The sequence below is a fragment of the Pterocles gutturalis genome, unplaced genomic scaffold, assembly GCF_000699245.1.
Source record: "Pterocles gutturalis isolate BGI_N339 unplaced genomic scaffold, ASM69924v1 scaffold29335, whole genome shotgun sequence".
Lineage (NCBI taxonomy): Eukaryota > Metazoa > Chordata > Aves > Pterocliformes > Pteroclidae > Pterocles > Pterocles gutturalis.
The window spans coordinates 1-27,302 of NW_010139153.1; the positions used below are offsets into that span (position 1 = coordinate 1).

At 53.2% G+C, this 27,302-nt stretch overlaps 1 protein-coding gene across 1 annotated transcript; it reads left to right on the forward strand.

The window, feature by feature from the left end:
- Positions 1-7,786: 7,786 nt before the first annotated feature.
- Positions 7,787-27,065, forward strand: LOC104468965 (voltage-dependent R-type calcium channel subunit alpha-1E-like; the record flags this gene model as incomplete). Its single annotated transcript, XM_010083266.1, has 12 exons — positions 7,787-7,890; positions 20,411-20,526; positions 21,583-21,636; positions 21,979-22,068; positions 22,417-22,626; positions 23,660-23,772; positions 24,034-24,146; positions 24,271-24,402; positions 24,724-24,796; positions 25,204-25,321; positions 25,681-25,715; positions 26,968-27,065. Coding segments are annotated over 12 exons (1,256 nt in total), but the record flags the coding sequence as incomplete, so codon positions are not given.
- Between the last annotated feature and the right edge of the window lie 237 nt (positions 27,066-27,302).

Consider the following 27,302-nt stretch of genomic DNA (forward strand, 5'->3'; position numbering starts at 1 on the left):
CAAGGATGTGGGGCAGGCTGGCAAGCCTCCCTGGAGCAGGAGCATGGCAAGCGGTTAGAATCATCAAGTCCAACCCAAGACCACCTAACTCACTAAACCATGTCCCTAAGCACCACATCTACACGTTTCTTGAACACCTTCTGGGATGGTGACTCAACCACCTCCAAAGGAGATGGGCAAGTAGGAGCTTGTCCAGTTTCCAGTGTTGCCTCCAGGGAAAGAAGGTCCAGAGAGGCAGGGCGCAGAAGGATGCTAGGAACTTGGGGGAGCGCAAGTTGAGAGCTGCAGTTGATGGGATGATCCTGTGGGCCTTCAACTGCAAAGAGCCCCAAAGAAGCAAAAAAGCATGCAAGACACAAAGGGAATAAGAAAGGAAAAACCCCACTGAGCCTGCTCTCATCATCAGCAAGTATTCCAAGTCCTGGTGAGATGCCAGAACAACTGCCTGAAGTAGGTCCCCTCCCGGTCAGAACACAATGGAGCCCCAAGCCAGCCTGGAAACCGGTCTAGAACCACAGAGTGATCTGGAACTTTCAAGCGAGCTAGAACGTTATCTAGAACTTGATCTAGAACCTACAGGTGACCTAGAAACGTGCTCTAGATCTTGATCTAGAGCTTTCGAGCAAGTTAGAACATGCTCTAGAACGAGAACTTTCAGGCGAGCTAGAAACATGATCTAGAACAACGTCCCTGCCTAAAAGCCCAGCTCCAGAATCCAGACCTGCACCAGCTGCACCAGCACCACCCCAGCTCTACAAACACCTGACTGCAAAGGAGTCACTGCCTGTCAAAGGCCCTGAGAAGGGAAGGCCTTGGGATGTCCAGCCTGTCAAGCACTAAGCCCCATTGAAAAGAAAAAAAAAAAAAGTCCTGAAGCTGTGAGGGATGGCTGTGGGTGAGGAGGAGGCACGCCTGGGGACATGGTCTGCAGATCGATGCTGGGGCATCTGGATGTCTTTTTTTTGGTGGATCAGAGGAGAACAGGGCAATAATTGGTCTCTGTGCCCATATAAAATATTTTGAAAACACTTGATTTTTAGTAACGCTTCTAGCAATGAGGTGGTTTTGGTTTTTTTTTTTTTTGCATTTTGCATTCCATTTAGAAAATGGAACAATGAAATTTTTGGGGTTTTCTCCTGTTTCCTCCTCCTTCCCCGCGCGGACACAAGCATGCCCCTGCACTGTGGGCTTTGCTGAGCTTCTTTTGCACCCCTCTGCAGGGACCCAGAGCACCCCGGGGGGGCCAGCGAAGGGCAGCGCTGCAGGCAGGGCATCGGATGCATCCCACCGCGGGCCAGCCCCGACCCCTGCAAAAGGAAATGTAGTAATTTCCTCATTAACCTGATTTGGCAAAGCAAAGCATTTCCATTCAGATCTTGTCCAGCTCCAGGGTCGCTGATGGATACCAGGCAGGGCTGGCGGGGAGTGAGGCATGGCCCTGCATGCAGGAGATCAAATTATGGCTAATAAAGAGAAGAAAGAGATCTGTTACTGCGCTGGGGAGAGCAGCAGCAGGTGTCAAGGTCTTGAGGGAACTGGTTAGGCCAGGGAATCTGTTGTAAGATATTTTTTTTTTAATCATTTTTGCTAGGGTGTGGAGATTTTGAGGCTGTTCCTGCTGGGCTGCGTGTGTTTCTCAGCTGGATGCAGCCGTGGTTTGCAGGGAGGAGCGGGTCAGGGACCGTGGAGGTGATGCTGGAGGGATGGCACCAGCCATGGTGGGGGCATGGAGCGTGTCACCACCAGGCAAAGCCCGTCAGGAGTTGCCAAGCCAGAGGTTTAGCACACAAATCGTGGGAGCTGGTGTGTTTTCACACCTGCTGTCCCGGTGGGTCTGCTCTGCCCCCACGTCGGGCAGCAAGCCCCTGGGAAGTGCTGGGGAAGGCGGGCACGGCGCCTTGGGCCATCGTGGCCAGTTGGTGACAGTAGTAAATGTATATTACCCTCATGTAATTATGTGCCATTTTGGTCCAGATTTGAGCAGAAACCACCAAGGCTCTCTCCTAACGCAGATGGATTTTGGGAGGGGACTTGCCTGCCTATGGGGCATCACCGCGGGCAGTTGATGTTGGCCAAGCTGGTCATGGAGGTCTCTGGGATGCATCTCCTGCTGGGGAAGGGGCAGAAAGCTCCCCTCCTCTCCAGGGAAAGCCTGGTGCGGGAGCCCAGCCCTGTTACTAGACACCAGAGAATCAGGAAAGGTGGATTGCTGTCTGTATGAAGTTCAGAGGCACCCCACGTCCTGCTGCTCCCCAAATGAGCTGGGTGCCTGCAGCCTCGGTCCCCAGTCGCCCTCCCCAAGCTGGTGGCAATGAGAAACCACTAAACACACCTTGCCCAGGCAGAACATGCTCTCTGTTTTCAGGCAGGAGAGACTGAATTTGTGGTGGGTCTTTTTGTTTTGTTTTTTTTTTCCATTCCTCCTCTATAGCAAAGAAATCCTAAAGTTGCCCATGTGAGCGCAGCCTGAGGGGAGGGTAAGTGTGGGCTGCGAGCTTGTGCTTTGCATTCGACTTGGGTATATATTTAGATTTCTTTAGATTGCTGACCCCCGAGTGAGACCTGCTTGTGCAGCTCCCTGTGCCTTTTCCTGACCTTTTTTTGGGGGGGGGGGGGGCGGGGGGGGAAAGCACCAACACAAGAGCTGCTGAAAGAATAACCCCATGCCAGTGGGCTGAGAAGCAGGAGCTGGTGGGGACTCCTTTGCCAGGTGGGGACCCACTGTGCTGGCTCCGTTACCCCATGAGGGTCCTGCTCCCGCGCCTTGGTGGTACCGTTTGTAGGCTCGGAGGCTTCGCCAACAGTGGGACAGATGTGAGTCCAGTGGTTCAGCTCCTGCCAGGGTATGGCTGGGGAGTCTCTATTGATGCCTTGGTGTGAGAAACACCCTTGGATGTGGAGTCCCTTGGGGAAGCTGTGGCTTCTTTAGTCTTCACTGACAAGCTCACGTTGGTTGTGTTGGTGTCTGAGGTATGTCTGGAGGCATCAACAAACACATTTCTTGGTCTGGTGGCCATGGAAGAGCTTGCGTGGTGGTGGTTTAGGCTGGTGGGGTGCATATTGAAAAAGTTGTTGTCTTAAAAGGAAGGGAAGAAGCTGCAGAGATCAGCTCCTTGCTTTCCTAAAGAACTTGGGTGAGCGTTGGGACCTGGTCTGTTGCACAGGGAGCCAGGGGCAGGAGCCAGGAATTTCTTCATTAAGGGAATTACAGCATTTGTGTAATTTGGGCATTAAGCTACCTGTGTCTACCCTGACTTCTGCACAGGATGTTCTCCTGGTACCTTCGTCAAAAGGGAAAAAAAACAGTGGGAAGGCACAGTGGACTAAGATGATGATCCACTGCCTGCGGAGTGATATTAAGAGCAAATAATACCCTACAGGGAGGGTATTTTCCCAAGGGAAAAGAGGGGCTGCTCAGTCAGGACAACTACATCTTGGTGCTAAAGAAGATGGGAAGTGCTATGGGAGCCAGGAGAAGTCATTCTGACACAGAGCTCACGAAGGATGCTCAAAGGGGTGGTGAGCTTTTCCCACCTCTGCAGATGGAAGCAAGGCATGGTGGAGCGACGGCTGGGGAGGTTTGGGCATGGATGGGTGTTTCACCCTGGCTTTTGGTCAACACAAAGACACAGGCAACAAAAGGCTGGATAGTGGGAACGAGGACACAGCCACAAGCGCAGCCAACGTTGGAAGCCAAAGCACTGAGACCATCGTGCCCATCAGCCCAGCGCTTGGGATGGCTTCCCCCCTGCTGTGCTTGGAGGGAGCTGGCACATGAAATGGCAGGTCTGGTAGCAAGTATTTTTAACAACTCTGTTGAGTTGGGGGAGGCACCATCTGACTGGAGAATAGCGAATGCGATGCCTATATTTAAAAGTGGGGGGAGGAGGGAGAAAAAAAAGTAAGTCAGGCAGGAATAGGACTGTAAGGCTGACCTCGATCGCATGCCATTTCAGAACAGATTTGGAAGTAAAAGAGGAAAATGAATCATGGGTTTGCCAAAGGTAGGTCACTCCAGGCTAACCTGGCATCAGAGACCTGGAAGCGCGTAGAGCTGCTCTTTGTAGTAAAGCTTTTGCTATGGGAAAACATTAATGAAGCTGGGAAGAGGGGAATGAGAAGAGGAGCAGGGAAGTGAGCAGCGCCGGGATGGTGCTGGGTGGTGGTGAGGGGACGCAGCAGCTGGTGGTGACCGGTGGGGCTTCTCAGAGATGAGTCACAGGCTTTCCTGCTTCCAGCATCGGTTGCTCTCCTGGAGCCGGCAGGACGGATGCTGCACCCTGGGCTGGAGGAGTTTGAGGGCTGGAGGAAGAGCTGTGGGATGCAATGAGATTTGGAAAGCCACGTGGTTGTTGAGGAACAGCAAAAGTATCTCCTAGGAGCCCAGGTCTTGCTGGTAGGGACGGAGCAGTGTGGAGGATGGAGGGGACAAAGGAGTGAGCGCAGGGTGACTGCGGGTCAGTGGAGGAGGAGGGAGGTTTGCAGGCAGGATGGCAAAGCCTCGGTAGCATCGTGCAGGGATGGAATGGGACCTGTCAGCGTCACTCACTTGGGTCTCCTGCATCAAGGGACGATGGACTGAGCCTGGACTGGAGCAGGAAAATGGTCACTAGATAAAATAGGGAGGGAGAGCTGGTCATGCAAGAGAGAACTGGAGGAACCTTGCTTTGGCTAGCAAAGCAGAGGCTGGGAGTGGCCATGGTAGCCATCTATAAACACATTGGGATGGGAAACTATTTCAGCCAAAGGTCAATGCTGGTAAAAGAACAGAATGATACGTAAAATGCCCACAAATAAATAAAGGCTGAAAATTAGAGCAGTCATTAGAGCATCTGCTTGAGGAGCCTTCCAGTGGGAACAGTGAGTTTTTAAGGTAGAGCTGACAAAAGTCTGGGGGAGATTGGGTGACACGAGGAGGTCTGGACTCAGCAACTTGGCAAGACCCTCGTAGTCTGCCTCCTCGTCCAGGCAAACGCAGCCAGGCGTGGTGGTTCTTTTGGTTTCCCGGGCAGACGTGCTTCAGCTTTGGGAGCAGAGAGATGGGAAAATGTCCCCTCGTGTGTGTATGCACCCACATGCATGCGCGCGTGCTGTTCTGGGTGCTGGTGTCCTGCTGCGCCTGGTGCTTTGCGGTCATTGTCTCCACCACAGGCTGGAGAAGCAGTGGAAGAAGCAGAGCCTGTGAGATGCCAAACCCCTTGCAATTCCCAAACAAGCCCCCCTTCTCCCCCCTGAGCTGGCACCTCTGCAGTAAAGGTACTGGAGCAACTTTTCTAGCTCCTTGGGGAATAAAAGGACAAATTTTGGCAGCTGGAGGGGCTGAGCAGGTACCAGATGATGGGCTGGAGCCACTGCATCCTGACTGGGCATCACGAGCTCCTGATTTTGTAGGGAGTGTTGGGATGTGCCTTGGGAATTTTTATGTTGGGTTGGGGGGGTCCTAGCAAAGCTGGCACCAGCCGGGGGACCTGTGTGGCTGCTCGGGGCAGGACTGTTTCTGGGGCTGCTGGCATCAGCCTGGGTGGCTGGAACTGTCCCCGAGCTCACTGTAGCCAGTGGTGTGTCCTTGAGTAGGTGGGGTCCATGGCCACAGCTCCCCATCCCCTCCCCTGACCTCCTGGAGCTGCCGGCTGCTACTGGTGCCGGACATACAGTCCCAAAAACCCCTAAAAATCTCTCTGATCCCCTTTACCTCCACCCCCATGGGAGCTGGGTACCCAAATGCACACAGAGGTTGGGACTGCAGGCAGCGTGTCCCATCGGGTTCCTGCCAAGCCCCTGCCAAGGGTTTCCTGGCTGCAGGTCCTCGGTGTCACCAGCTTTGGCTGTGTCTGCAGAATGCTGCAGGAAGAGATGGTCTGGGCGCTGCTGCTGGCATGGCTGGCTGGGAACCCCACGGAAATTGTCCTCTGCTCCATCATCTCACCCCTGTCTCCTGCTCCACCTCCTGCTGAGTATCACTGGAGGGGAGAAGGCTAAAGGAGGGGTGGCAATGGGCCAGCCCTGGGGGAAGATGTCTTCTTCAGCTGTAGGAAAGGAGCTCATCTCTTTTGTATCCTTTGTTCCAAGGACTTTGGGGAAAGCCTGTGATTTTTGGGCAGGAGCCAGTTTCAAAGGCGAGCAGTCCTGGCACAGGTGGCAGGTACCTAGTGGCATCTTGGCAGGGAGCTGAGGCTCAGTCAAGCTTGGGCTGAGGGGTGCACGATGCCTTGAAGACTAATGCCATGGCAAACGGTGCTGTTAGAGCAGAGCACGGTGGCCTGGGTCTCTCTGGAGGGCTGCAATGAGTGTTGGCTGTATGGGCTTCCCATACATCATTCCCACCTCTCTGCACTTGCTTATCCCACGGCTCTAAGGAAAGGGGCTGGTGGTGGGTCTTGAAAAATGCAGGACCTTGAGAAGACGCCCATAGTTTTCCCAGTGCTGAAGGAGGAAGGGGGTGAGTCTTTCTAGATGCTTTCCCCAACCTCAAAGCCCTTATTGCTGCTGGGTGCCAGGTGCTCCTCGGCACTGGGGTTTGCCCACAGCATCCCCCTCCCAGTGCTGTGGTCAGTGCCAGCAGCAGGATGTGCTGGCATCACCCTTCCTGCCTTGGGCTCAGCATTGGGGTGGTGGGGACACCCAACTGAGGTTCCTGGAGGAAGACACCACTGTGGTGGCTTTCTCTCCCCCTCGGAGATGCACTTCTCCCTTTGTAGAGCCTCGTCTCGGCTTCTGCACTGGCCGACTTGGAGATGTGGTTGCCAATGACTCAAACGAAGATGAGGGCTTAATTAGCACGGGGAGAGGGTGGGGGGGAAGAGAGAGAAAAAGAGACAGAGTCTTTCATTGCAACAAGATTGATACCACCTCCCCCAGACAGTCACGTTCTGCCGCATCACCCTCCAGCCCGGCGTCATGTGCGCCGTGCCTGACACCAGAGGACAAATGGGGCCCGGGAAGTGGCTGCAAGGTACAGAGGGGCACGATGTTATTAAAAGCCTTAGTGAATAAATGTCTGGATGCCGGGAGCAGGGCTCACCAGCAGCCTTCTTAGCTGCCGGGCTTCACCCTGCAGTTAGAGCTCCCCTCTGCTCTCAGCTCCTTGGGGTTGGGGTAACACACCCGAGGCAGGAGGGTGTCTGCAGGGTATCAGCAGTGATGCCGTTGGCGAAATACCCGCGTGAAGGTGTGGGGCTTGTCTGCACCAGCCTCTTTCCCCCCATGCATGGAAGGAAAAGCATCGGTTGCCTCTTCTTTAGCCACCAGCTTCCCTGGCCCTAAGGCACCCTATAAATCTTTCCCTCTTACCTGGCACCGGAGCTGCGAGGCTGCTTTACCCTGTCTTGGTGGGATGTGCAGGGGAGCACCAAATCAAGCTGTTGGGTGGGGGCACACTCAGGGTGGCCCCTGTGCCTTCAGCACCCTGAATTTGGGCTGTAGAGCCCTGCACCTTTGGCTATACCGCTGTCTTACAGCCCCTGCGTCCCTGCAGGGATGGCAGGAGGAGGCAGAGGAGGGTGGTCCTGCCCAGCGAGGGCTGGAGACCATGGAGGAGAGTGTGGCTGGGGCAGGATGCTGAGGGGCATTGGGGCACTTCTGGCCAGGAGCCCCCGTCTCAGCATGCTTGCCAGCACAGGCAGCTGCCCAGTGCCCATCAGGGCTCGGCAGTCACAGCCAGATCACCCTGAGGAGCCTGGTGCGGTCAGCCTGGAGGGAGGATCACCTCTGCACCTGAGCTAACGCATCCTCCCTCTGCCCTGGGTGCTGGTGTTGATCATAACATGTTTTTTCTTTTCCCCTCCAGACCAATGATGCCTTAGGAGCCACCTGGAACTGGCTGTACTTCATCCCCCTCATCATCATTGGATCCTTTTTCGTCCTCAACCTTGTCCTGGGAGTGCTGTCAGGGTAAGCAAGACACCATCCTTTCCCTCCAGGCCATGTCATTTGTCTCCAAGCCCCAGGGTTGGCCCCTGATACCATTGTGCCCCCCAGAACCCCAGTAGCTGGTTGCCCCCATCCCCTCTGTGCCTGCCTGCCCCACAGTGAGGGACCATCCCCATCTCTGCTTGGCTCCTCCACTTCCCAGGGAGCTGGGAAAGGGGCAGCGTTGAAGATGCTTTCTGGTTGTTTCGCCTTGCTGAAGAGCTGGTGGATTTGGTCACCTGTGAGAAATGGTCAATGTCAATCTTCTTGGGGTCCTGCTGGAGGGGAGAGACATGGGGGAGCCTTACGGAAAGGTGTTTGCATCCGGGATGGGTTTGTAGTGGGGTGCACATTTGCAGGCTGATGGAGTGTGGTGGGCACGGGTTGGGATGGGTTTGGGGCACGTGTGGGAGCGATGTGGGGCACCTCCATGCTGTGTGAGGATGTGCCCGGCGCTGGATACACACTGGTGGGGGTGTGGGTGCCTGGAGGGATGCAGGGACAATGCAACTGCCCGTGTTCTGCTCTTCCCAGGGGAAAGGAGGTTTTAATCCAAGCCATCTCCATGGGTTCAGAGAGAAAAATGTTTCTTGTCTCCATGACAATAAAATGGGGTTGCATTAGCACATCCTCAACCGCTGGCAGGGGATGGTGCGGGGGAGAGCATGCCCTCTCCTGCACTGGGGGGGACATGGGCTCCTCTGCCCTTGCTGCAGGTGGCAGTGGGGACCCTGTGCCCAGCAGCAGGTAATTTTTTTTTTCTTCCCTAATTGCTCATTATGGAAAAAAAAAAAAAAGCCACTGTAGCACTATTTTGGCCAGGTGGAAATCCCTTAGATGCAGGGATCAATGCGGAGAGTGGCCCTGGTCATCTGTCCCTGTGAGTTCAGGTGTGATGGTGGTGTTTTCAGGAGTGCTTCTGGAGGAGCAGGCTGGGTTTTGGGGTCTGTTGGTGGGTTGAATTTCCCCAGCTCTCAGTCTGGGGTCTGACCAGGAAGGGTTTCACGCTACCTTGCAAGGAGCAAGCTCTCAGGGAGGATGAAGACGTCCAAGGAGTGTTGGGTGGCTTTTGCATTTCTTATGCCGCTTCTGGCTTGGGGATTTGAGCAAAGCCCAGCTTGGGTGTCAGCATGGGGTAGGAGCTTTCCTGCAAAAAAACAGAGAAGGGAAATTAAGAAGCTTGGGGCTAGACAGCGAAAAGCCCCTTCTTGCAGTGTTGAATTGTCCAAACATGGTGTATTGTGTGGACAATGAGGCTTTTGGTGCCAGTGTGATGGTTTCAGGGCATGATGCTACTGGCAGGAGGACCCTGAGGTGGCTGGTGGGGTGCCCAGCCCGTGTCCTGGTCCATGCTTGCTGTGCTCCCATGTGCTAGGGCTGTGTTGAGGCTGCTCTTCCTGAGCCTGCCCGATGGGATGCGGTTGTCTAGGGCTCTTCCCCAGCGCCGGCTGGCATTTCCACTGTTTGTTTATTGCTAATTGGGTTTGTATTGGGGAAGGATACAAGTGGGTGGGTGGCCTAATTGGCAATGGAGATGCTCTCGTGGCGTGCCAGATACCTAGGGAAAAGCACGACTGCTCAGCTCCCCGGAGGGCTGAGCGAGGTGAGTGGAGGCAGCGAGCTGGGGTCTGCCACTGGCTGGCAAAGCCACTGTGCGTGGACCCCCGCCCTGCCAAAAATCCCCTGTGGCTGGGCAGATGCGGTACCTCGGTGGTGGCAAAGCATCTTCTTGCCAAAGTGCGACGTGAGGCAGGAGAAGGTGCTTCTGCACACAAACAGTGCACATCCTTGAGTGCAATAAGAAGGACTTGGTTCCTCACTTTGCTTGCTTCATTTTTATTGTTTTTAACACTTTTTGCGATCCTCTTGTGCTGGAGAAGAGCACTTGGCTCAGCCACAGGAGGGGAAGGGTGACCTTTCCATCCGTCTGCCTCTGAGCTGTATGAGCAGCCAGGGTCTGCCGGGATCTCCCTGCATCCCCGCGGCTGGGCTGAGCCAAGGAGAAGGTCATTTTGGGGATGAGCTCCATGGAAACATCTCCACGCAAGAGGAAACCTCTCCCCAGCGTTCCAGCACTGCTTTGGGGAAAGGCAGGCGGCCGTGCCCGGCGAGCTGAGGTCACGGTTGCTCTGTTAACTCAGGGCACTGCGGTGAGCGGCGACTCCTGCTAGCTTGCTTGCAGAAACCTGGACCCATGTTGCTTGCAAACTGCACCATCTGCACCGGCGTATAACGAGGTCCGTTCGGGATTTCCAGCCTTCTTCTCAAAGTTCACACTCCTAAGCTGTCACAGAGCTGTCTCTCTGCCCTTGCTTCATCTCGGTGGTGGTTTTTCTTTGGAGAGACAATCAAACACCCAAGGCTGGTCCTGAATGTGAAGAGGCTGCAGGAGGACATTGGTATGTTTAACTTGCCACCATCAGAAGTTTGCCGGAGCCCAGATTTAGCAATCTTCTGGTTGCGATGCGCATCTCTCCCAACAGTCAGTTCCCCAACTGTTAAGCTGAGGCATGACCTCCGTGATGTAAACAGCCTGAATCCATCTGCTCCTAAGCACAAAGTATGTGGGAGAGGAAAAGAAATTATTTCCATCATACCGAGGCTCCTCGATTTTTCTCCCTTCAAGTACTAAGGCACACACATGCGCTGGAATTGCATGCAACGCTGTTAGGAGATGGAGTCGCTCCAGGCAGGGACTTGGAGAGCCAGTTCTTCTGGGGCTTTGGCATTTATTACTGTGTCTATTAACTTTCCCCCTCTATGGGTGCAATTATGGATCAATTAATTCTAACTGAAAGCAGGAAAGGAAAAAAAAAAATTGGCCCCGTTCCTCTTGGAGAGCAGGTATGAAGCCCAAGGAGATGTGACTGCTCAGCTTTTAAAGCTACACAAGCTCCCAACATAATCCTGGCAGAAGAGAGTCAGTGGGAGCGAGTGAGGATGGAGCTGGAATGCCCTATTTTCTGCCACCTGCCAGCTGGTGGATTTGGGAGCTCAGGAAGATGCTGAGACTCATATCAAATGTTGGCTGCTGCTGTCCTGTGGCCTGGGGTTGGTGTCACCCAGCACCCTGCTGCCATGGGGCAGGATGCACCTGTATCTCTGCACCTCTTCCCAGGGAGAACCACTGCCGTGCGGAGAGAGAACAGCACGCTGCAGCCATCTCTGCAGTGGGATGGGGACTGGGGGGGACGGGACCTCCTCCCACCCTGTGGCTGCTGCCTGTTGTGTGCAGTGCCCTGTGGTCAGTTCGCTTGGAGTCATGGGGATGCAGAAGTTGCATGTGCCCCATACCAGAGATCTGCAAACATCTGCTCTCCCTCCTTTGTGATTTTTTTTTTCTTGGTTCAGTTGTTTCTCACGTAAAACAACTTGGATCTGGGTGTTCCTGCTGCATCTCCAGAGCAGCAGAGGCCGGGTAAGAGCCACGCTGGCCAGTCCCCATTGCCTGTGGCAATCAGTAATGCTGTCCCGGCAAGGACCAGAGCTCCCCTGTCCTAGCCTCTGCAGAGCTCCTGCCTGCTTTGCCCCTCCTGCAAGCAGACAGCTTATGTCTAGCTTGTTGCTGGGAGCAAGAAGATGAAAGAGCGAAGATTAAAAAAATAAGCCATGCTTGGAGGTATATCGTGGAGGACTCATTCAGAGTTTCTGATACCAGACAGGCTGTGTTGTGGCTCTTCCCTATGTCCTTTTCCCCAGACCCTGCAGTAAAGCCCTCCTCTGTTCACTGCAGCATCTGTCCTCCTGCTGAGCTAGACCTGCAGCCCTTGTGGACCCCTGTCCCCTCTCCAGCTTTGTACTTCCAGCCCCTTTCCAGGGTGACAAAGCTGCTGTAATCACTGGCATTTGTGGTCCACAGCAATAGCTGAGCGGGTGCAGAGTGGAAGAGGATGCTGCTGGGTCCTCGGGTCTGCCAAGGAGACCTCTGGAAGCTGCTGGCAGAGCAAGAAGTTGAGCACGATTGCAAGAAGAATGAAATCCCTCTGCCTTGTACCAAACAAGAGAATCATTTAAATCCTCCTAATTGCTTACACTCATCCTGGATGAGTTCAGTCTTTTCTCCCTTTAAGTCTTTTCTGCCCCCCACCCCCAGCTCTTGCACTAAGCCTTTGAAAGAAACGACTAATGTTATAATTAAAGGATCAATTTGGCAAGATTTCTTTGTCTTAAGATCTTCTTTCTTACGGGTTGGGTTAGCACTGTGTTCCCAGTCTCCAGAGAGTTTTCTTCAGCTCCTTCAGGAGCCTTCTGTATCATCTCTGAAATCTTTTTACTTCACTTAATTTGAATTTTTTTTCCCATCCAATTTTGAGGCATAACAAACGATGAATAAAATTAAGTCTTATAGCGATTAAGAAGGGCGTTGAAGGAACAAGTGTACATTTTCAATGGAGGCAGGATTTTTTTTTCACCAGCTCTACACAAAACCTGGGTCCTGTGCATTTGAGTTGGATCAGGTAATTTGAAGCCAAAAACACTGGGAAGAGGATTAATGTCTCGGAGGGAGGTGGTTTGTGGAGAGGAAAGCAGGGAGACACGTCTCCAGGATGGAGAAAGGCTTGTGGGGAGATCATGAGGGACAGCAAGATGCCAACAAACACACTTGAGAAATGTTGCATCAGAAGCGTGAAAGCTTGGAAAGCTTGGAAGCATCTTCTTCTTTTTTTTTTTTCTTTAATGGTTGTAACATCTCGGGGAGCGGCTGGGATGGGATGTAAAATGGCTGTGCCCATTATGTGTTTGGGGATTCACTAGTTGGAACTGCTTTTGAAGGGAGGTGTGGGTGTAACGGGAGGGGGGCTGCGATGCCTTCTGTCAGGTCCCCAGCACCATCATGGGACGTGTGTTGATCGGACCATGCTTGGCAAGAAACAACCACGCTTGTTGCTTTGTTCTGGGGAAGCTCTTGTGGCATTGATGTGGAATTTGAACATGAGCGAAGCAAAGGAGCCTTTGAGATCTTCATCTATATTCAGCAGCCAGGTGGGCATCCATATTCAACGAGTGCCTCTCTGCCGTGCTCTGCCGTACCACCTTTCTGCCTGGCCCCTCCAAGCCCTTGGCAAACAAGCTGCTCAACAAGACCCGCGCGTGTCTGGCGTGCTGTATCCCCCAGCCTTACAGGGAACAAGGGCTCCTCTTACAGCCAGCTGGATAGGGTTTAAAAAAAAAAAAAAAAGCCACAACAAAGAGATGACTCGGTGACTTTCTGCTTTGATTTCTCTTTGCAAATTATTTCCCAGCGTGTCTCAACTGCTTGATTTACTCTTATCTGCTCTGCGGACTGCGTGTTGTCTGCAGACTGTGGGTGAGAAGGCTCGGGTTTGCTCCTCTTGACAAAGCACTTGACAGATAGTTCTTGCTTACAGATTGCTTTTGGAGTTGTTTCTTCCAGATCTTTGTAATTTCCATCATCCCGATTAATGACAGTAATCACGTGGCTGTGGCTGAAGCTCTTTGACTTGACGGATGTCTTTGGCGATGCCCGGTTCCTCTATGACCAACTCCAGGCTTGCAAGGGGTCGGTGGGCACTCCTGTTGGGTGAACTAGACAGGATGTCCCGCATGAATCACGGAGCGTTATCCATTCTTCGTACATGGTGGGCGGCTGTTTGTTTGCTTTGCAGTGGTGGAGTGGCATATCTAGCAGTTGCATTGTGGGTTTCACGCTTGATGGTTGCTTCTGAGTTCATTGTATTTGTGTGTTGAAAGCATCAATTAGAGTGCTTGGAAGTTCCTGGGAAGTTAACATGATGAAATGTTGAAAATCGGTGATTTTTTTTTTTCCATGCTGTAACTCACCTGCAGTACTGGCCGCACACCTTTCATCTGCAGATCGCTGTTGCTGGCAAAGGGAGACTGTAAAAGTATTCTCTGCTCACAGAGGATAAAAACTGGAGCATAGAAGGGAAGGGGAGGAGTGACACTTTCCCAGCGCTGCAGGAGCCAGTGGGAGTGATTGCGAACAAAGCCCGGGGCTCTTGAAGGAGTGAAGCTGTACTGCTCGTACTGGCCTTGCCTGATAAGAGTGAAATAAAATCCAGCTTCCATCTCTGCTTCTTGCTGCTGGGGCTACTGGATCCTCCGCCACCTTTCTGTAGCTTTCTTGCAGCACGATTTGCCCATGCTATTGCTGCCTTTGGTGCAACATTGCAAAGAACAGACTCCTCCGAGCAATGGGGACAGAGATGCAAACCTCAGTGTTGTTACCCTTGGAAAAATGTTGAAACTGAGCCTCTAGAGCTGGAATGTTGGTGGCTCCCTTCTCCTGGTAGTGTTTGTCCTCTTTGTCGTTTATTTTTTCTCTACCTCAAAACAATAAGCTCTGCAAACTGTTGGCTGCTCAGAGCCCAGCCCAAGTGTCATGGAAAACCTGTCTTTATTTTTTTTTTTTTGAAAGTCACAGCAGAGTTGAGCTGAACACAAAGCAAGCATCCATGTGTGCTTTCTCACTTTGATCATGGAGTACTTCTTATTCTTGGAGAGCATGCCTGAAGCGTGGGGAGAGGATCTGCTCCCACCCTAAAATGCAGAGGCTGGCCTGGGCACCAGCAGCTCTGCTGGGATCCGCTGGTGAGGGACAGGCTTTGTCCAACCATCTTCCCCAGAGATGGGTGGACCCGCTCTCGGATGAATGAGAACCTGTTGACCGAAGCAAACCATAGACAAGAAACGGGGTTACTGGAGAGACGAGGGGAGGTATTTGAAGTACTCGCTGTTCAGTGGGCTGTGCTCCCCATCAGCAAAGTCTGAGTTCTCTTGTGTTTCTCACTGCTTCGAGTCATTTCAGTGTCTCCGTTGCTGCTCTGGCTCTCCACCACATACCAGTTATTTGAATTCTTGAACTTCATCTTCAAAGCTACCCAAAGCCTGGATCTGAGAGATCCCATAGCACAGCTGGCCAATGGTGACCCTCTCCCCACTTTTTAGGGCCCTGCATGGAGCCATGATGGCCCGTATCTCTTTGAGGGACTGGCTTATAAAAGGAGCAATTTAGTGCTGGGAGTCTTAGAATGATCGAATGGTTTGGGTTGGAAGGGACCTTAAAGATCATCCAGTTCCAACCCCCCTGCCATGGACAGGGACACCTCCCACTAGTCCAGGTTGCTCAAAGCCTCATCCAGCCTGGCCCTTGACTTTGCTTCTGGTGGCTCCTCATCTCTGGAGCTCCTCTGTCCTCTCTCCACTTGCAGAGATGGTTTCCCATTTGGGCTGCCTTCTCCCTGTGTCTTTGTGTTGTCATTGCTTGTCCCTTCTGCCTCTATTTCTGTTCACTTCTCCTCTTAGCATGGGCTGTCAACGCAAACGAGCATGACGAGGTTTTTCTGACTTGTTCATTCTGTTTGTTAGCAGTCCTGTCTAATACAAACCCCTTTAGGACCTGGTAGAAGTGACAGACATTAGCGAGTACCTGTAAGAAAATCTGATTTAAATCACAAGCTTTCTCTAAGGGAGAAAGTAACCATCAGCATCTGCCCCTTCTTAAATGGGACAAGTGATGTAATGGGTAATCTCAGGGCTGGTATCTCCCAGCTCCTTCCCATTTTACCATTTGATGTTGCCAACAGCTTGTCAGCTTTTCGTTCCCCAACTCGTGTGTCTGCTGGCGCTCTATAAATGTGCTCTCTTTAGCATCATCAGCTGCACGCTCTGCTTCCTGCTGCGGCTTTGTCACAACACGGTGAACTCGCGCTGAAGTACAGGGGGGTGATCAGCTAATGGCCACCATGAAAAGGGAATACAAGAAATAGCATGTTTCTGTGTTTGTTTTTTTCATTTTTTAAATTCTTTTCGCCAACTAGTGCTCCACGGGAAGACTTTCTTGAGGCAATCCAGCTTGGTTAAGGTATCATAGAATCATAAAAGAGTTTGGGTTGGAAGGGACCTTTAAAAGCCATCTAGTCCCAACCCCTCTGCAATGAGCAGGAACATCTTTAACTCAATCAGGTTGCTCAGCACCCTGCCCAACCTGACCTTAATCTTCTCTGACTTCTTCTGCCAATTCAATGAACATAAATCAAGCAATTACCCTTCTCCAAAAAACTTCTTGTCTCCTTCAGAGCAGACCTATGAAGCACATCTTCCAACCGCTGGGGTTTTTTTCTACCTTTTGGAGCCCTGCTCTAGCCTTTGCTGTTGGTTCAGTGCAGCAGTCCTGGTGTGCAACGGGACAGTTCTGCTGTGCCTGCTTGCCACCGTCTGTTGAAGCTGAAGCCCCAGGTTACAGACTGCACAGTTACTTCAACACTTGTACTTTAGTTCCTTTGCACCTCTTGGGTAAACACCATCTGATCCCCCTGGTTTGCAACTGTCTCAGCCCCATTTTCCAAACCCTCTGTTGTCAGTTCTGTCCCATAACCTTCCCTGACACCCTCCTGGACTCAAAGGTGGTTTTTCCTTGAATTCTGGTGCTCAAAACTGAGTTGAAGCCGTGAACTGAGACCTCCTGAGTGCTGAGGAAAGCAGCAGTATTACCTAATGTCTTACAGATGTGTTACTTGTTGTACATCCCATTATATATGTTTGGGTTTTTTTCACAGTAGCGTGGTACTGCTGCCTCATCCTCAGCGTATAATCCTGTATTTCTCCTCTTCCCACCCCATCCTTTCTGCTGCCTCATGTCATTTTAAGACCCATTTGCTAACTGGTTTGTTGGAGGTGTCTTTAACGGTGACAAAAGGTGACAAATTGGTGGGTTTGAAGATGGTTGGCTTGTTGTTTCAAAGCATGGAAGCCACAAATATTAATGTGACCAGTGCTTTATGCCCACTCTGGACTCAAAGAAGCTCCAGAAAGGAGAAAAGTGGGTTGCAGCATCTGTGTTATTTTTGTTCTGAACTGGTTTTTGGTTGTTGGTTTTCTTGTGGTTGGGTTTGTTTGGGTTTTTTTCTTTTCTATTTGCTTGGTTGGTTTTTTTTTTTGGTTTGTTTTTTTGTTTTTTTTTTTTTTTTTTTTCCAAAAAAGGGGGCCCATTTTCAAACTGGATGCTTCCGCGTGGGTTCTTCTCCCAGTAAAACTAGACCTGGGCCCTCCAGGTAGTACATGTAGTAAAAGCATCGCTGCCCTCATGCAAGGGATGGTGTGGCATCTCAGGGAGGAAGGTGGCCGAGCGCAGTGGTGTCCCCCAAGGTCTCCTGCTGGGAGCAGAGACGCTCTCAGGCCACGTGAGGGGAATGCCAAGGCTGTGGAGCAGAATTTGCAGGCAGAGGAGGAGCGAACCATCTGTGCTCCCATTGTCCCGGCAGGCTGGTCACGGCGTGCGGATGGATGGTACCCTTGCGTGCAGGAGGACAGATGGCACGCTGCTCCCCGGCTCCCACCGCGACCGTCAGTGCTTGTCTCCATTGCTCGCTGCATGCCTTCAGCTTTACGAGGCTGGGTGGGGAAGGGCTGTAGGGACACAGGGTTTGTGTGAGTGGAGCTTGGCTGTTGTGGGTGGACGTTTCCATGCTGGAGTCATCAGGATTTGAGGTTGGGAGACCCAGGTGGACAAGCAGAGATGTTGCCAATGAAGACTCTGCTTTCTGCTGGGGTCCTGAGCCTCCTCGCATGGACCCCCATCGGGCAGCACATCCCCAGGCTCTTTGCAAGGCAAAACTGGCCCATCCCTAGCGATGTGACCCAAACGTGCCGGGGAGCAGAGCCCTTCAATGGGAGGCAGGCGCCTGGCTCTCTCAGCGATGCGATGCCGCCCTGCCTGTGTACTTGGAGCCTTCCCAAGCGGCTGTCAGTCACCGGCGCTGGCCCTGTTCTCACTCACATACAGCATTATCTCTACCCGCTGCTGCAAATTGGCTCTGAGCAATCCTTGATCTGTCAGCATCGCCTACCCACTCTCAGATGTCACCAGCCCCCGCTGCTGCCCTGCCTCAGTAACGTGTCTCTCTGAAATGTAATAATTCATTAAGTTGAGCTTAACTTCTTTCCCCCCCTCCCCTCCTCTCTCTTTGCCACCCTTTCCTCCTTCTAATGGACAAAAGCAATTAAACACCATTAGGGACCAAGCATGTGGGAAGTGTCTCCCTTGGAGACGCTGCCGCAGCTGCCTGGACCTTGTCCCTGGATACGTGTGGCACCAGCTTCTTCCAAATTAAGGCTCCGTGAGCAAACGGGTGGGGAAGGGGAAATGGTGCTGGATGGAGGGGAGCACTGGAGAAGATGCTGCCATTCCCTGCTCTGGGTGGAGGTGATCTGAGGCTCAGCTGGGTTTCGTTGTAGACACACGATGATGATGGCTTCTCTCGCCATGCAGCAGAAGGAGACACTAGGTCTGGCTGGCGAAAGTTCTGCCAAAGTCCTGGCTGGCGTGGGGCTATGGCCTGTGGGGCAGTGGGGTGACGCGCAGGAGGACCGGTGGACCAAAGCAGAAGGAGAGAGTTGACCTAGGTGGCTTCCCTGATAACTGGCTGCAAATGGCATCTTCTCACATTTCTTGACATCCCAAATTTGCTAACAAACAAGGGCTGATGAGGGATGATGGCACAGCCAAAATGGTCCTGCCTTTCCTCCAGCTGGGGCACGGCGGGTTTTTGCATGACGTGCCCAAAACTGAGAGTGCATTTGGCAGTTGGCTGTGGGAGGTCTTTCCTTCTCCCTTCTCCCTCCCTTCTCCTCCCACCCTCCTTCCCTCCACTTAGGCTGCTTTTCTCTTCCTTGTCTTTTGTTCTCTCTCCCTTCCCTGCCCTAGGAAGAAAGTCTCATTTCAGTCTGAAAGCCAGCAATGGAGGGGGAGAGTCATTTGATGCTTAATGCCAGAGCGGCAGGAACCTTCACCTTCCTGGGGTGGAATTAAAAACGCTTGAATTGTCTGGGGATCTTAAACAAGAGATGCAGGGAACATTCAGGGCTTTTCACACAAACATGCACACACACACATGCGAAAGCCCACACAACATTAAGGGTGTAATAGCTCAGCTGGGGTAATGCACTTGAACTCTCTCTGCCGCAGACAGACCAATTCCTTCAGTTCTTTGGAATTTTTTTTTTTTTTTTTTTGAGGCTGGAGATTGCTGCTAGTCTCTGGGGAGAGAGACGTTCGTCTTGCAGAGAGAACGGTGCCATTTGTTCTTGCAATCATGCTTATCTCAGAACAGCCTGGGACCTGGAGGGGGCTGGGGGCACGGGCTGGGTTCCTGCGTGGAGCTGGGGCTCAGGGACAGGATGGGGGGGCTGCAGCCAGCACATTGCACCCCCCTGCTGCTGTTACAAGGAAGGAGGGGGTGTGCTGGTGGGATGTCTGGTGTGAGGGATGCTCCATGTGTATAAATGTGCTTGTCAACAGAGGTATAACGTGCAGGTGGAGATGCCCCGGGTATGTGGGGTGTACAGGCGTGAGGTCTGGGACCTCCTAGAAGCAGGTCTGGCTGTGTCGTCTCACAGATAACCCGTGGCATGGGTGGAAGGTTGCATACGTTGCCACCGTGGGCTTCCTGCCAGATATTCCCATTTCTCTGTGTGCAATAGCCTTTGCAAACATGCTCAGGGCTTTGGGTGCTTCTTCATACAGGGTGGGTGAAAACCTCTGTCCTCGGGAGGGCAACCGGCGTGGGCCTTCTGCATGCGGCCACGAGTGTGTGTGTACCAGAGAGCAGAGCATGCTGGCCAGCGTGGTCTGGTGTTCTAACCGCACGTGAGAAGGTGGATATAGCCCTAGCTGCACATGGGTGTCTTTGCACAGCTCTGGGTTGGGCTGTAGGTGAAATCACGTGTCTTATGTACGTGTTTATGTGTGTGCTTAGTTGTGCACATGAGCACGTGGATGGCAGTACATCTGTGCCCCGTGTGTGTCAGAGGCTGCACGAGCACTGGGCATGGAGTTAGCTCTGGCCGGTGTTGCTCAGTGTTTGGCCCTGGGCAGGGACATGCCTTTGCTGGCTGTCCCTCTGCCTGCTGCTGCACCATGCCAAGCCATTATCCTTCTCTGGACTGATCATCATGCCTGGACACTTTGTGTGAGACACTGGAGTCCAGAGAAGGACATCAGGGATGTCTCAAGCCCTGTGAAAGCCCTATGAGGAGAGGCTGGAAAGAAAAAGGAGTCAGAGGAGGAGACGCAGGGAGGGGACAGGACCTGCCCTCCTTCATCCCCTTACTGCCTCCCCGCAGTGCCTGGTTTTTGTTCCCTGAAGGGACACACGGCGGCTGAGCTGGTGCTTGGGCAGGGTGGCACTGGGAGCATCCTCCACAAACAGCAGTGGCTCCCACCAGGCTGTGCAGGGCTGAGCAACCGAGCAGGGTGTTTGCTCACATGCATCTGCACCTTTCCTCCTCCAAAGAAGCCTCTGCTCCTCTCTAATCGTTCACCCATCCCCTGGCCATGCTTTAGCTGGGGATGGCCATGTGTGTCCCCAACATGCTCTAGCAGCCGTCCCTCCCCTGCTCCCGGTGCTTGCCAATCCCTTGGCTCATCTCACCCTTGGTCCCTGTCTCTCCTCCTGGCCCCGTGGTACCCCCAGCCCCTCTGTGCACCCCAGTCTCACCGCCCCCCTCTCCTCCTCCCCAGGGAATTTGCCAAAGAGCGCGAGCGAGTGGAGAACCGCCGAGCCTTCATGAAGCTGCGGCGCCAGCAGCAGATTGAGCGGGAGCTCAACGGCTACCGCGCCTGGATAGACAAAGCGGGTAAAGGCTGGTGGGCCGCGGGGTCTCCAGGGGGTTGAGGGATACCGCAGGTCATGCAGAGTGGTGGGGATGGGAAGGGATCCCTGGGCATCATCCAGTGCAACCCCAGAGCTGGAGGGGACCATGGAGGTCATCTAGTCCAACCCCCCTGCAGTAAGCAGGGACATCTTCCACTAGATCAGGTTGCCCAGAGCCTCATCCAACCTGACCTTGAATCCTTCCAGGGACAGGGCATCTAACACATGGCCAACCCCTCATGTTTGGTGACATAAAACTGTCATATTTTGAACATGAGGCACATTACATTTCCAGGGGAGGCTGTGAGCATCACGGCTGCAAGCTTTGCTCTGCCATGGTTTCCTTTCTCCTGATGTTTGCTGGAGTTTCCTGCTGTGGTGGGCAGGGGAAAGTAGAGCAGTGAATGGTGACAGTGGTTTTCCAGCTCAACCTGCTCCTGGAGTGGACTGGAGGGGATGTATTCACTGGTTCCTAGCTCAGAGCTCCCACCTGGACCTGGGCGAGGGCTGGGGATGACGGAGGTTTCCAGACTTCCTACTGACACCCAACCAGGTGTAACAGCCTGTGGGTGCTGGTCCCCAAACTGCCACAGCTCCTGTCCTTGCTTGCCCCTTGTGGGGACCAGTTCAGTGGCTTCAGCTCTGGGAAGGGAAGATTTACACTTTCATCTGGTGTTCCGACTTGAAACAAGATGTGTAACTTGAAACGAGGCCTGAGTCCCAGACCTCAGCTTCGGTCCTGGATTGGGATGTTGAGCCCTAGACCTGTCTGTGATGTTCAACTTCTTTAGTGGGATTAATTACAGTGGAGGAAGACGGGCTGATTAGAAATAATTTTTTTTCTGATTCAATGTGCGGTCGGTGCCGCTTGCCACCCACTAGAATTTGCTTTTGGACACTTAACCAATATGTGAGAAGAGTTTGCAACCGATAGCAACCACCTCCAGGCTGAGCAAAGTGCTTAGGTATGAGGCAGTGAGGTCTGATGTGCTCAGCCAATGGTGGCTTGTCTCCTGATGCTGAACTGTGTTTTGCATAGAGGAAGTCATGCTGGCTGAAGAGAACAAAAATTCTGGGACCTCAGCTTTAGAAGGTAAGACAAGCAATGCCCTGCCTAAAAGTCTGCCTGCCCTTCCTTGTGCCTGTGAAACCCTCCAGCTGTGATGGGGGATGGGACATTGGGGATGCCCCAGTGGGGTCTGCAGCCCAAGAGAGGGATGCGGGGAGGTGGACTGATAGCATAACCCCTGAGAGAGTGCGAAGGCCAGGAGATGTCTGGTCCCACACAAGAGATGACTCAGGACTAGGGTCACCTGGGTGTGTCCGTGGTGTTACCAGACCTGAGTTACCCGAGTACTGATCACCAGGTCGTGGTCCAAGGAACTGGCTACTGGCAGAGCTGGGCCATCAACACCCTTTCTTCTTCCTTTCCCAGTGCTCAGGCGAGCCACCATCAAAAGGAACCGGACAGACGCCATGAACCGCGACTCGAGCGATGAGCACTGCGTGGATATCTCCTCCGTGGGCGAGCGGAGGCTGGCGCAGAGAAGACCTCTTCATCCAACCTTGGGTTAGTGCAGTTTGGAGCTTTCCTTCCCAAAACCGCTGCCAGTTTGTTGAGTTGTGAGTGTTGCACCCATCGTGTGGAGGTTGTCCCAGATCAGCCATGTCCTCTAGTTTGACAGCAAAGGAGGCAAACCACCCACTGCCCCCTCTACTATTTAAAAACCATGTGATTAAGTCATGTCCCATCAGAGCAGTGTTTTTGAGCTGTCTGTCCTGTCTCATGCTGTGGGGAAGGTTGGAGCACCCAACTCCTCCTCTCACCTTGGCTGGAGCACCCAACTTTTTCTCCTCCCCTTTTTTCCCATAGGTAACCCCCTGAGTCACTCTGGTCTCAAAGGTGCCAGGATAGACGGTGCCTCCTACTTACGGCACAAGGAGCGACTCCTCCGCATCTCCGTTCGCCACATGGTGAAATCCCAGGTCTTCTACTGGATCGTCTTGAGCCTGGTGGCTCTCAACACAGCCTGTGTGGCCATCGTCCATCACAACCAGCCAGCCTGGCTCACACACTTCCTCTGTGAGTCCCTGGCCTTTGTGTAGGCGTGAGAGCACTGCCTGGGCAGCCAGAACCTCCTGCAACCTTTTTATCTCCAGGGGCCGGAGGTTGCAGCCTGCCCTCACTCCTTTCCCCAGGGGCATGTGGGGATGAATCCCACCAGAGTCATGCTGGGATGGAGCTGGGTGGGGAATAACCTGGTTAAAAGTTTTGGTGCAGAGCATGGCATGGAGATCCCAAGCTTGAAACCAGTTACTGGAGCATCCCCCAGCCCACCATGGGCCATGGCACCAGGTCAGGTCTGGGAGGCAGTACACCCATGTCTATTCTAGCATGGTTCTAACTGCAGAACAGCCACGGCAGCTGTGTGTTTCTCCTGAGCTGCTGCAGCATGGGCAGTGCTGCTTTCTCAGACGTGTTATTCTTACTCACCTTGAAAATGTCCCCATCAAGCACTGGGCCTGCCCACATTTGCATGAGCACGCTCAGGCCTGCTGGGATCCCAGCATGCCATGGTGCAGTACGGCAGCTGGTCATGGTGAGAAGCATCTTTTGGCCAAGGTGAAGAGCCAGGTTCTTGCCTGCTAATATTCGTGAAATAGCTGGAGAACCTTTTCACAGGTTTTTGGCTGTTTGGCTTGGTTACCCTGGCCAAGTTCCAGCCATGCAGTGATTTAAATCCAGGTTGCTAATATTCCCCTACGGTGTCGTGTGGTTAATGTCTTTGCAAGATGCCCCAACCACTGCTGGATAATGCTGAAGAGGTGCTCAGCTCCATGTTGGCCCTCTCTGGTCTTCTCAAACCCCTGGGACGCCAGTCCACCTGCCCTGAAAGATTAACTTGTGGGGTTGGTGCTCTGTTAGACACAATTTAGCTCCTCACAGATGAGTTTCCCTCATCCCATACCCTGACCTGAGAGAGCTGGGGGAAGCAGCATGGTCCTCAACTTGTCCCATCTCTGCGATGTCCCATGTGGGCTACTGGTGGGTGCATGCAGGATGCTCCTCCCGGGTTGGCACCCCGAGGGTGGCACGCCTGGGTTTTCTCTTTCAGACTATGCAGAGTTCCTGTTTCTTGGGCTCTTCCTTCTGGAGATGTCCTTAAAGATGTATGGGATGGGGCCACGCCTTTACTTCCATTCTTCCTTCAACTGCTTCGACTGTGGGGTAAGCGGCCCCAGAGTTGCTGTGGGTGCAGGGGGAGATGTTTGGTGGGTGTCTGCAGTGCACAGCACCGTGGTGGAGAGGAACAGGATGGCCCTTGCCATGGGCAGTGGCACCCTTTCTGCTGGGACAGCCTTCCTGTGCCAGACCAAGCCACCAGGTCTTGGGCAGGGTGGTGAGTGCCTCGTCTTCAGGCAGGTGAAGATTTCCTGAAACAGCCCATCCTGATCCTGTCTTTGACTCATGGCTGTGTCTGCTTCTCAGGTCACAGTGGGAAGCATCTTCGAAGTGGTTTGGGCTATCTTCAGACCAGGAACGTCTTTTGGGATTAGTGTCCTACGAGCCCTTCGTCTCCTGCGAATATTTAAAATAACCAAGTACGTACAGACCGTCCGTGCCTGTCACCTGCTGTCTTGGATGGTGGCTGCAGCCCAGATCCAGCTGCTCCTGCTCTCCTGCCGGCATCACTGCGGGCACTCCAGCGCTGTCTCTCTTTTCTAGGTACTGGGCGTCCCTGAGGAATTTGGTGGTCTCGCTGATGAGCTCCATGAAGTCTATTATCAGCCTGCTCTTCCTCCTCTTCCTCTTCATTGTTGTCTTTGCCCTGCTGGGAATGCAGCTGTTTGGAGGCAGGTAGGTCATTTCAAAATGAGGAAAAGGAATGGAAAAGGAATTTCTTGGTGGTGACAAGAAATTCCTAGGTGCTTAGGAAGGCTGTAGCCTTGCCCCTCAGCCTGCTCCCAACTGTGGGAGCTCTCCCGTACAAGAGTCCCTGCTTGGGCAAGTGCCTCTGGGCTGTGTGGGTCCTTCTGGCCGGGACACCCAGTGCTCAGGAGACCTTCCTTAAAGTGGAGAAAAGTCCTCCTAAGCACAAGAGAACTGATAGCACAGTAATTAAGGCTTTGATAACCTTGGTACTCCAGCCCATTTATGTCCTCCTGGTTCTACTTCCAGGTTTAACTTCATTGATGGGACACCATCGGCCAACTTCGACACTTTCCCCGCAGCCATCATGACGGTGTTCCAGGTAGGAGCTGGGCTGCAAGTGGACACAACCAAAGTGACTTGGGGCTCTCTGCTCACTCCCCCCTGGCTGGAAGGGACTCTTTAAACCAAACAAGTTCCCCTCCATCAGCTGTTAGGATATAACTCGTTTCCTTCCTCTCCTCCTGTGTAACAAAGTGGATAGCAAGAGATGGAAAGTCTTCCACCTCTGTTATGCGAGGTGGAAGAGTTTCAAAACTCTTCTGAGGAGACCTAAATCCCCAGCAGTGTCCATCATCATCTCCATCCAGTGCTGCAGCTGCAGAGCTGGGTTATTCGGTGCACAGGGTCTCTGCGCTGGGCTTCTGGGTGTTCGTGGGTTAGATGGATGGGGCCATGTAGGTGACAAGGAGGTGCGGGTGACAGAGCTGGTGGCTTGCTTTCCTGCAGATCCTGACAGGTGAGGACTGGAACGAGGTGATGTACAACGGCATCCGCTCCCAGGGAGGCGTTCGCTCAGGCATGTGGTCCTCCATCTATTTCATCGTCCTCACCTTGTTTGGAAACTGTATCCACCTGGCTGCTGTGCTTTTAGAGGAGACATCACCCTCTCATCTCCCTCTCTGGGGTCACCCCCCTCCCCACCCAGAATTCCTTCCTCTTCTTCCAGTTGAGGGAGTCCCATCACTCGTGCAACAGCCCTGGGCATCCCAAACGCAGAGATGGGGCTGTCAGGAGGTGCACTGAGGGCTGGATATATGGGATGGGCAAGGAGTTTGTCCCCTGGGCCACTCCTCACCAAGCTGCTGAGGAGCCATCAGGACCATCCTCACTTGGTGCCTGCAGACACCCATGTCCTTAACACGTACCTTGTGCATCCTTAGCTGCTCGCAGATACTCTGCTAAACGTCTTCTTGGCCATTGCAGTGGACAACCTGGCCAACGCTCAGGAGCTCACCAAGGTACGTTCCGGTTGCTCCTCTTTCTTCTCTTGGTGGTGTGAAGAGAGGGCAGGATGGGGTTAGCATCCCCTGTATCGCTGGGCAAAGATGCTTAGACTTTGATTCAGGCAAGTGCTTAAACCTGCCGGTCTTGTGTGTCACCAGGAATACCCACACTTCCCATCAAGAGTGGCTTAACTCTTTCTCCATTTAAGCTCCCCGGTTTCGTTCGCCTCTGGTCAGATTGAGATAACCCTCATCTCTCCAATGGGGTCTGACGGGAGGATGGTTGTTTGCCCAAGAGCTCTGGAGATGTGGAGCGGGGAGCGCTTTCCAGTGGTGTCAGTATTTATTCCCCATCTGCCCCCAGGGCAGTGGATGTGATTTAAGGATGCAATTTAGGATGGCTCTTGAGAAGGTTATTGGGCTTAGCTTGTTTTTAAGACCATGCTGGGAAATATTTGGGGAATGCTGAAATGTTGGGGCACCATCTGGATAACAGCGAGTAGGTGAGAGCTGCAAGGGTCATTGCTGCTCTTTGGAGGGGACCAGTGGCCCCACAGTGCCCATTTTTTTGCAGAGCCCATGCCATTACTCAGGTCCTCAGAGTTTACCAAGAAACTTCCACACTGGTGTAAATCTGACCCTTTAGCAGCAAATGAAACAGGGCATGGTGCTCGTTTGTCCTCGTCCTCCCGCGGCAGGTGCAGGTGGCACTTCCAGGTGGCTGGGAGGGGTGGCAGAGCCCTGCGGTGTACCAGCAGCACCAATTAAGAGAGCGCTGAGTTTTTGAAAAGGCTGAATGCGTGCTAATGACTCCTAATGACATTTTTCGCACCGGAGATACAGCCGTGCTTATTAAAGCAATACGGTCTCTGCCGGGGTCATTCATGGATGCCGTGCCTCCTGCTCTGTCAGGGGGTTGCCTGGCTCACCCCTGTGGCTGGGAAGAAGGGAGGGCTGAGCTGGTCTACGCTGTCTGGGGCTGTTCTAGCCTGCACAGCCCAGCTCTGGCCTGGAGTGGGCTGGGTTCGCTTATTTAAGTAGTGCTGGTGCCTTCGGTAAGATCTGGAGGGATTTAGTGGGGAAGTTGCATCCCCATAGGAGGAAAATAAAGGCTGTTTCTGGAAATACAGGTATTTCTCCCCTTTCTCCTGCATGCCTTGGCATCTAAGGGAGCCTTGCGCATCCCTCCCTGCACCTCCCTCCGATGGCTGCACCTTCCCTTGAAACCCTGGCATTCCGTTAAGCATCTCCCCTCTTTCCTCTGCAGGATGAGCAGGAGGAAGAGGAGGCCTTTAACCAGAAGCACGCCCTTCAGAAAGCCAAAGAAGTCAGCCCCATGTCCGCCCCAAACATGCCTGCTATCGAGTAAGTGGCCCCCCCGGTACCCCCTCAAGCCCAGCTGGGCATCTCAGCAGGATGGAGAGCTGGAGCAGAGCCTGGCACGGCTGTTTGGGGTGGCTGCCACAAGAAAAAGGGGTGACTTTCTCTCCTGGTGTCTTGCTGAGGGTGGATGGAGATGTAGGAATGTGGTCCCCGCGAGCAGCAGTGCTTTAGGAGAGGGCTGGAGTGGGACTGGGTCACCCAGCCCTGCCCCAAGGAGCA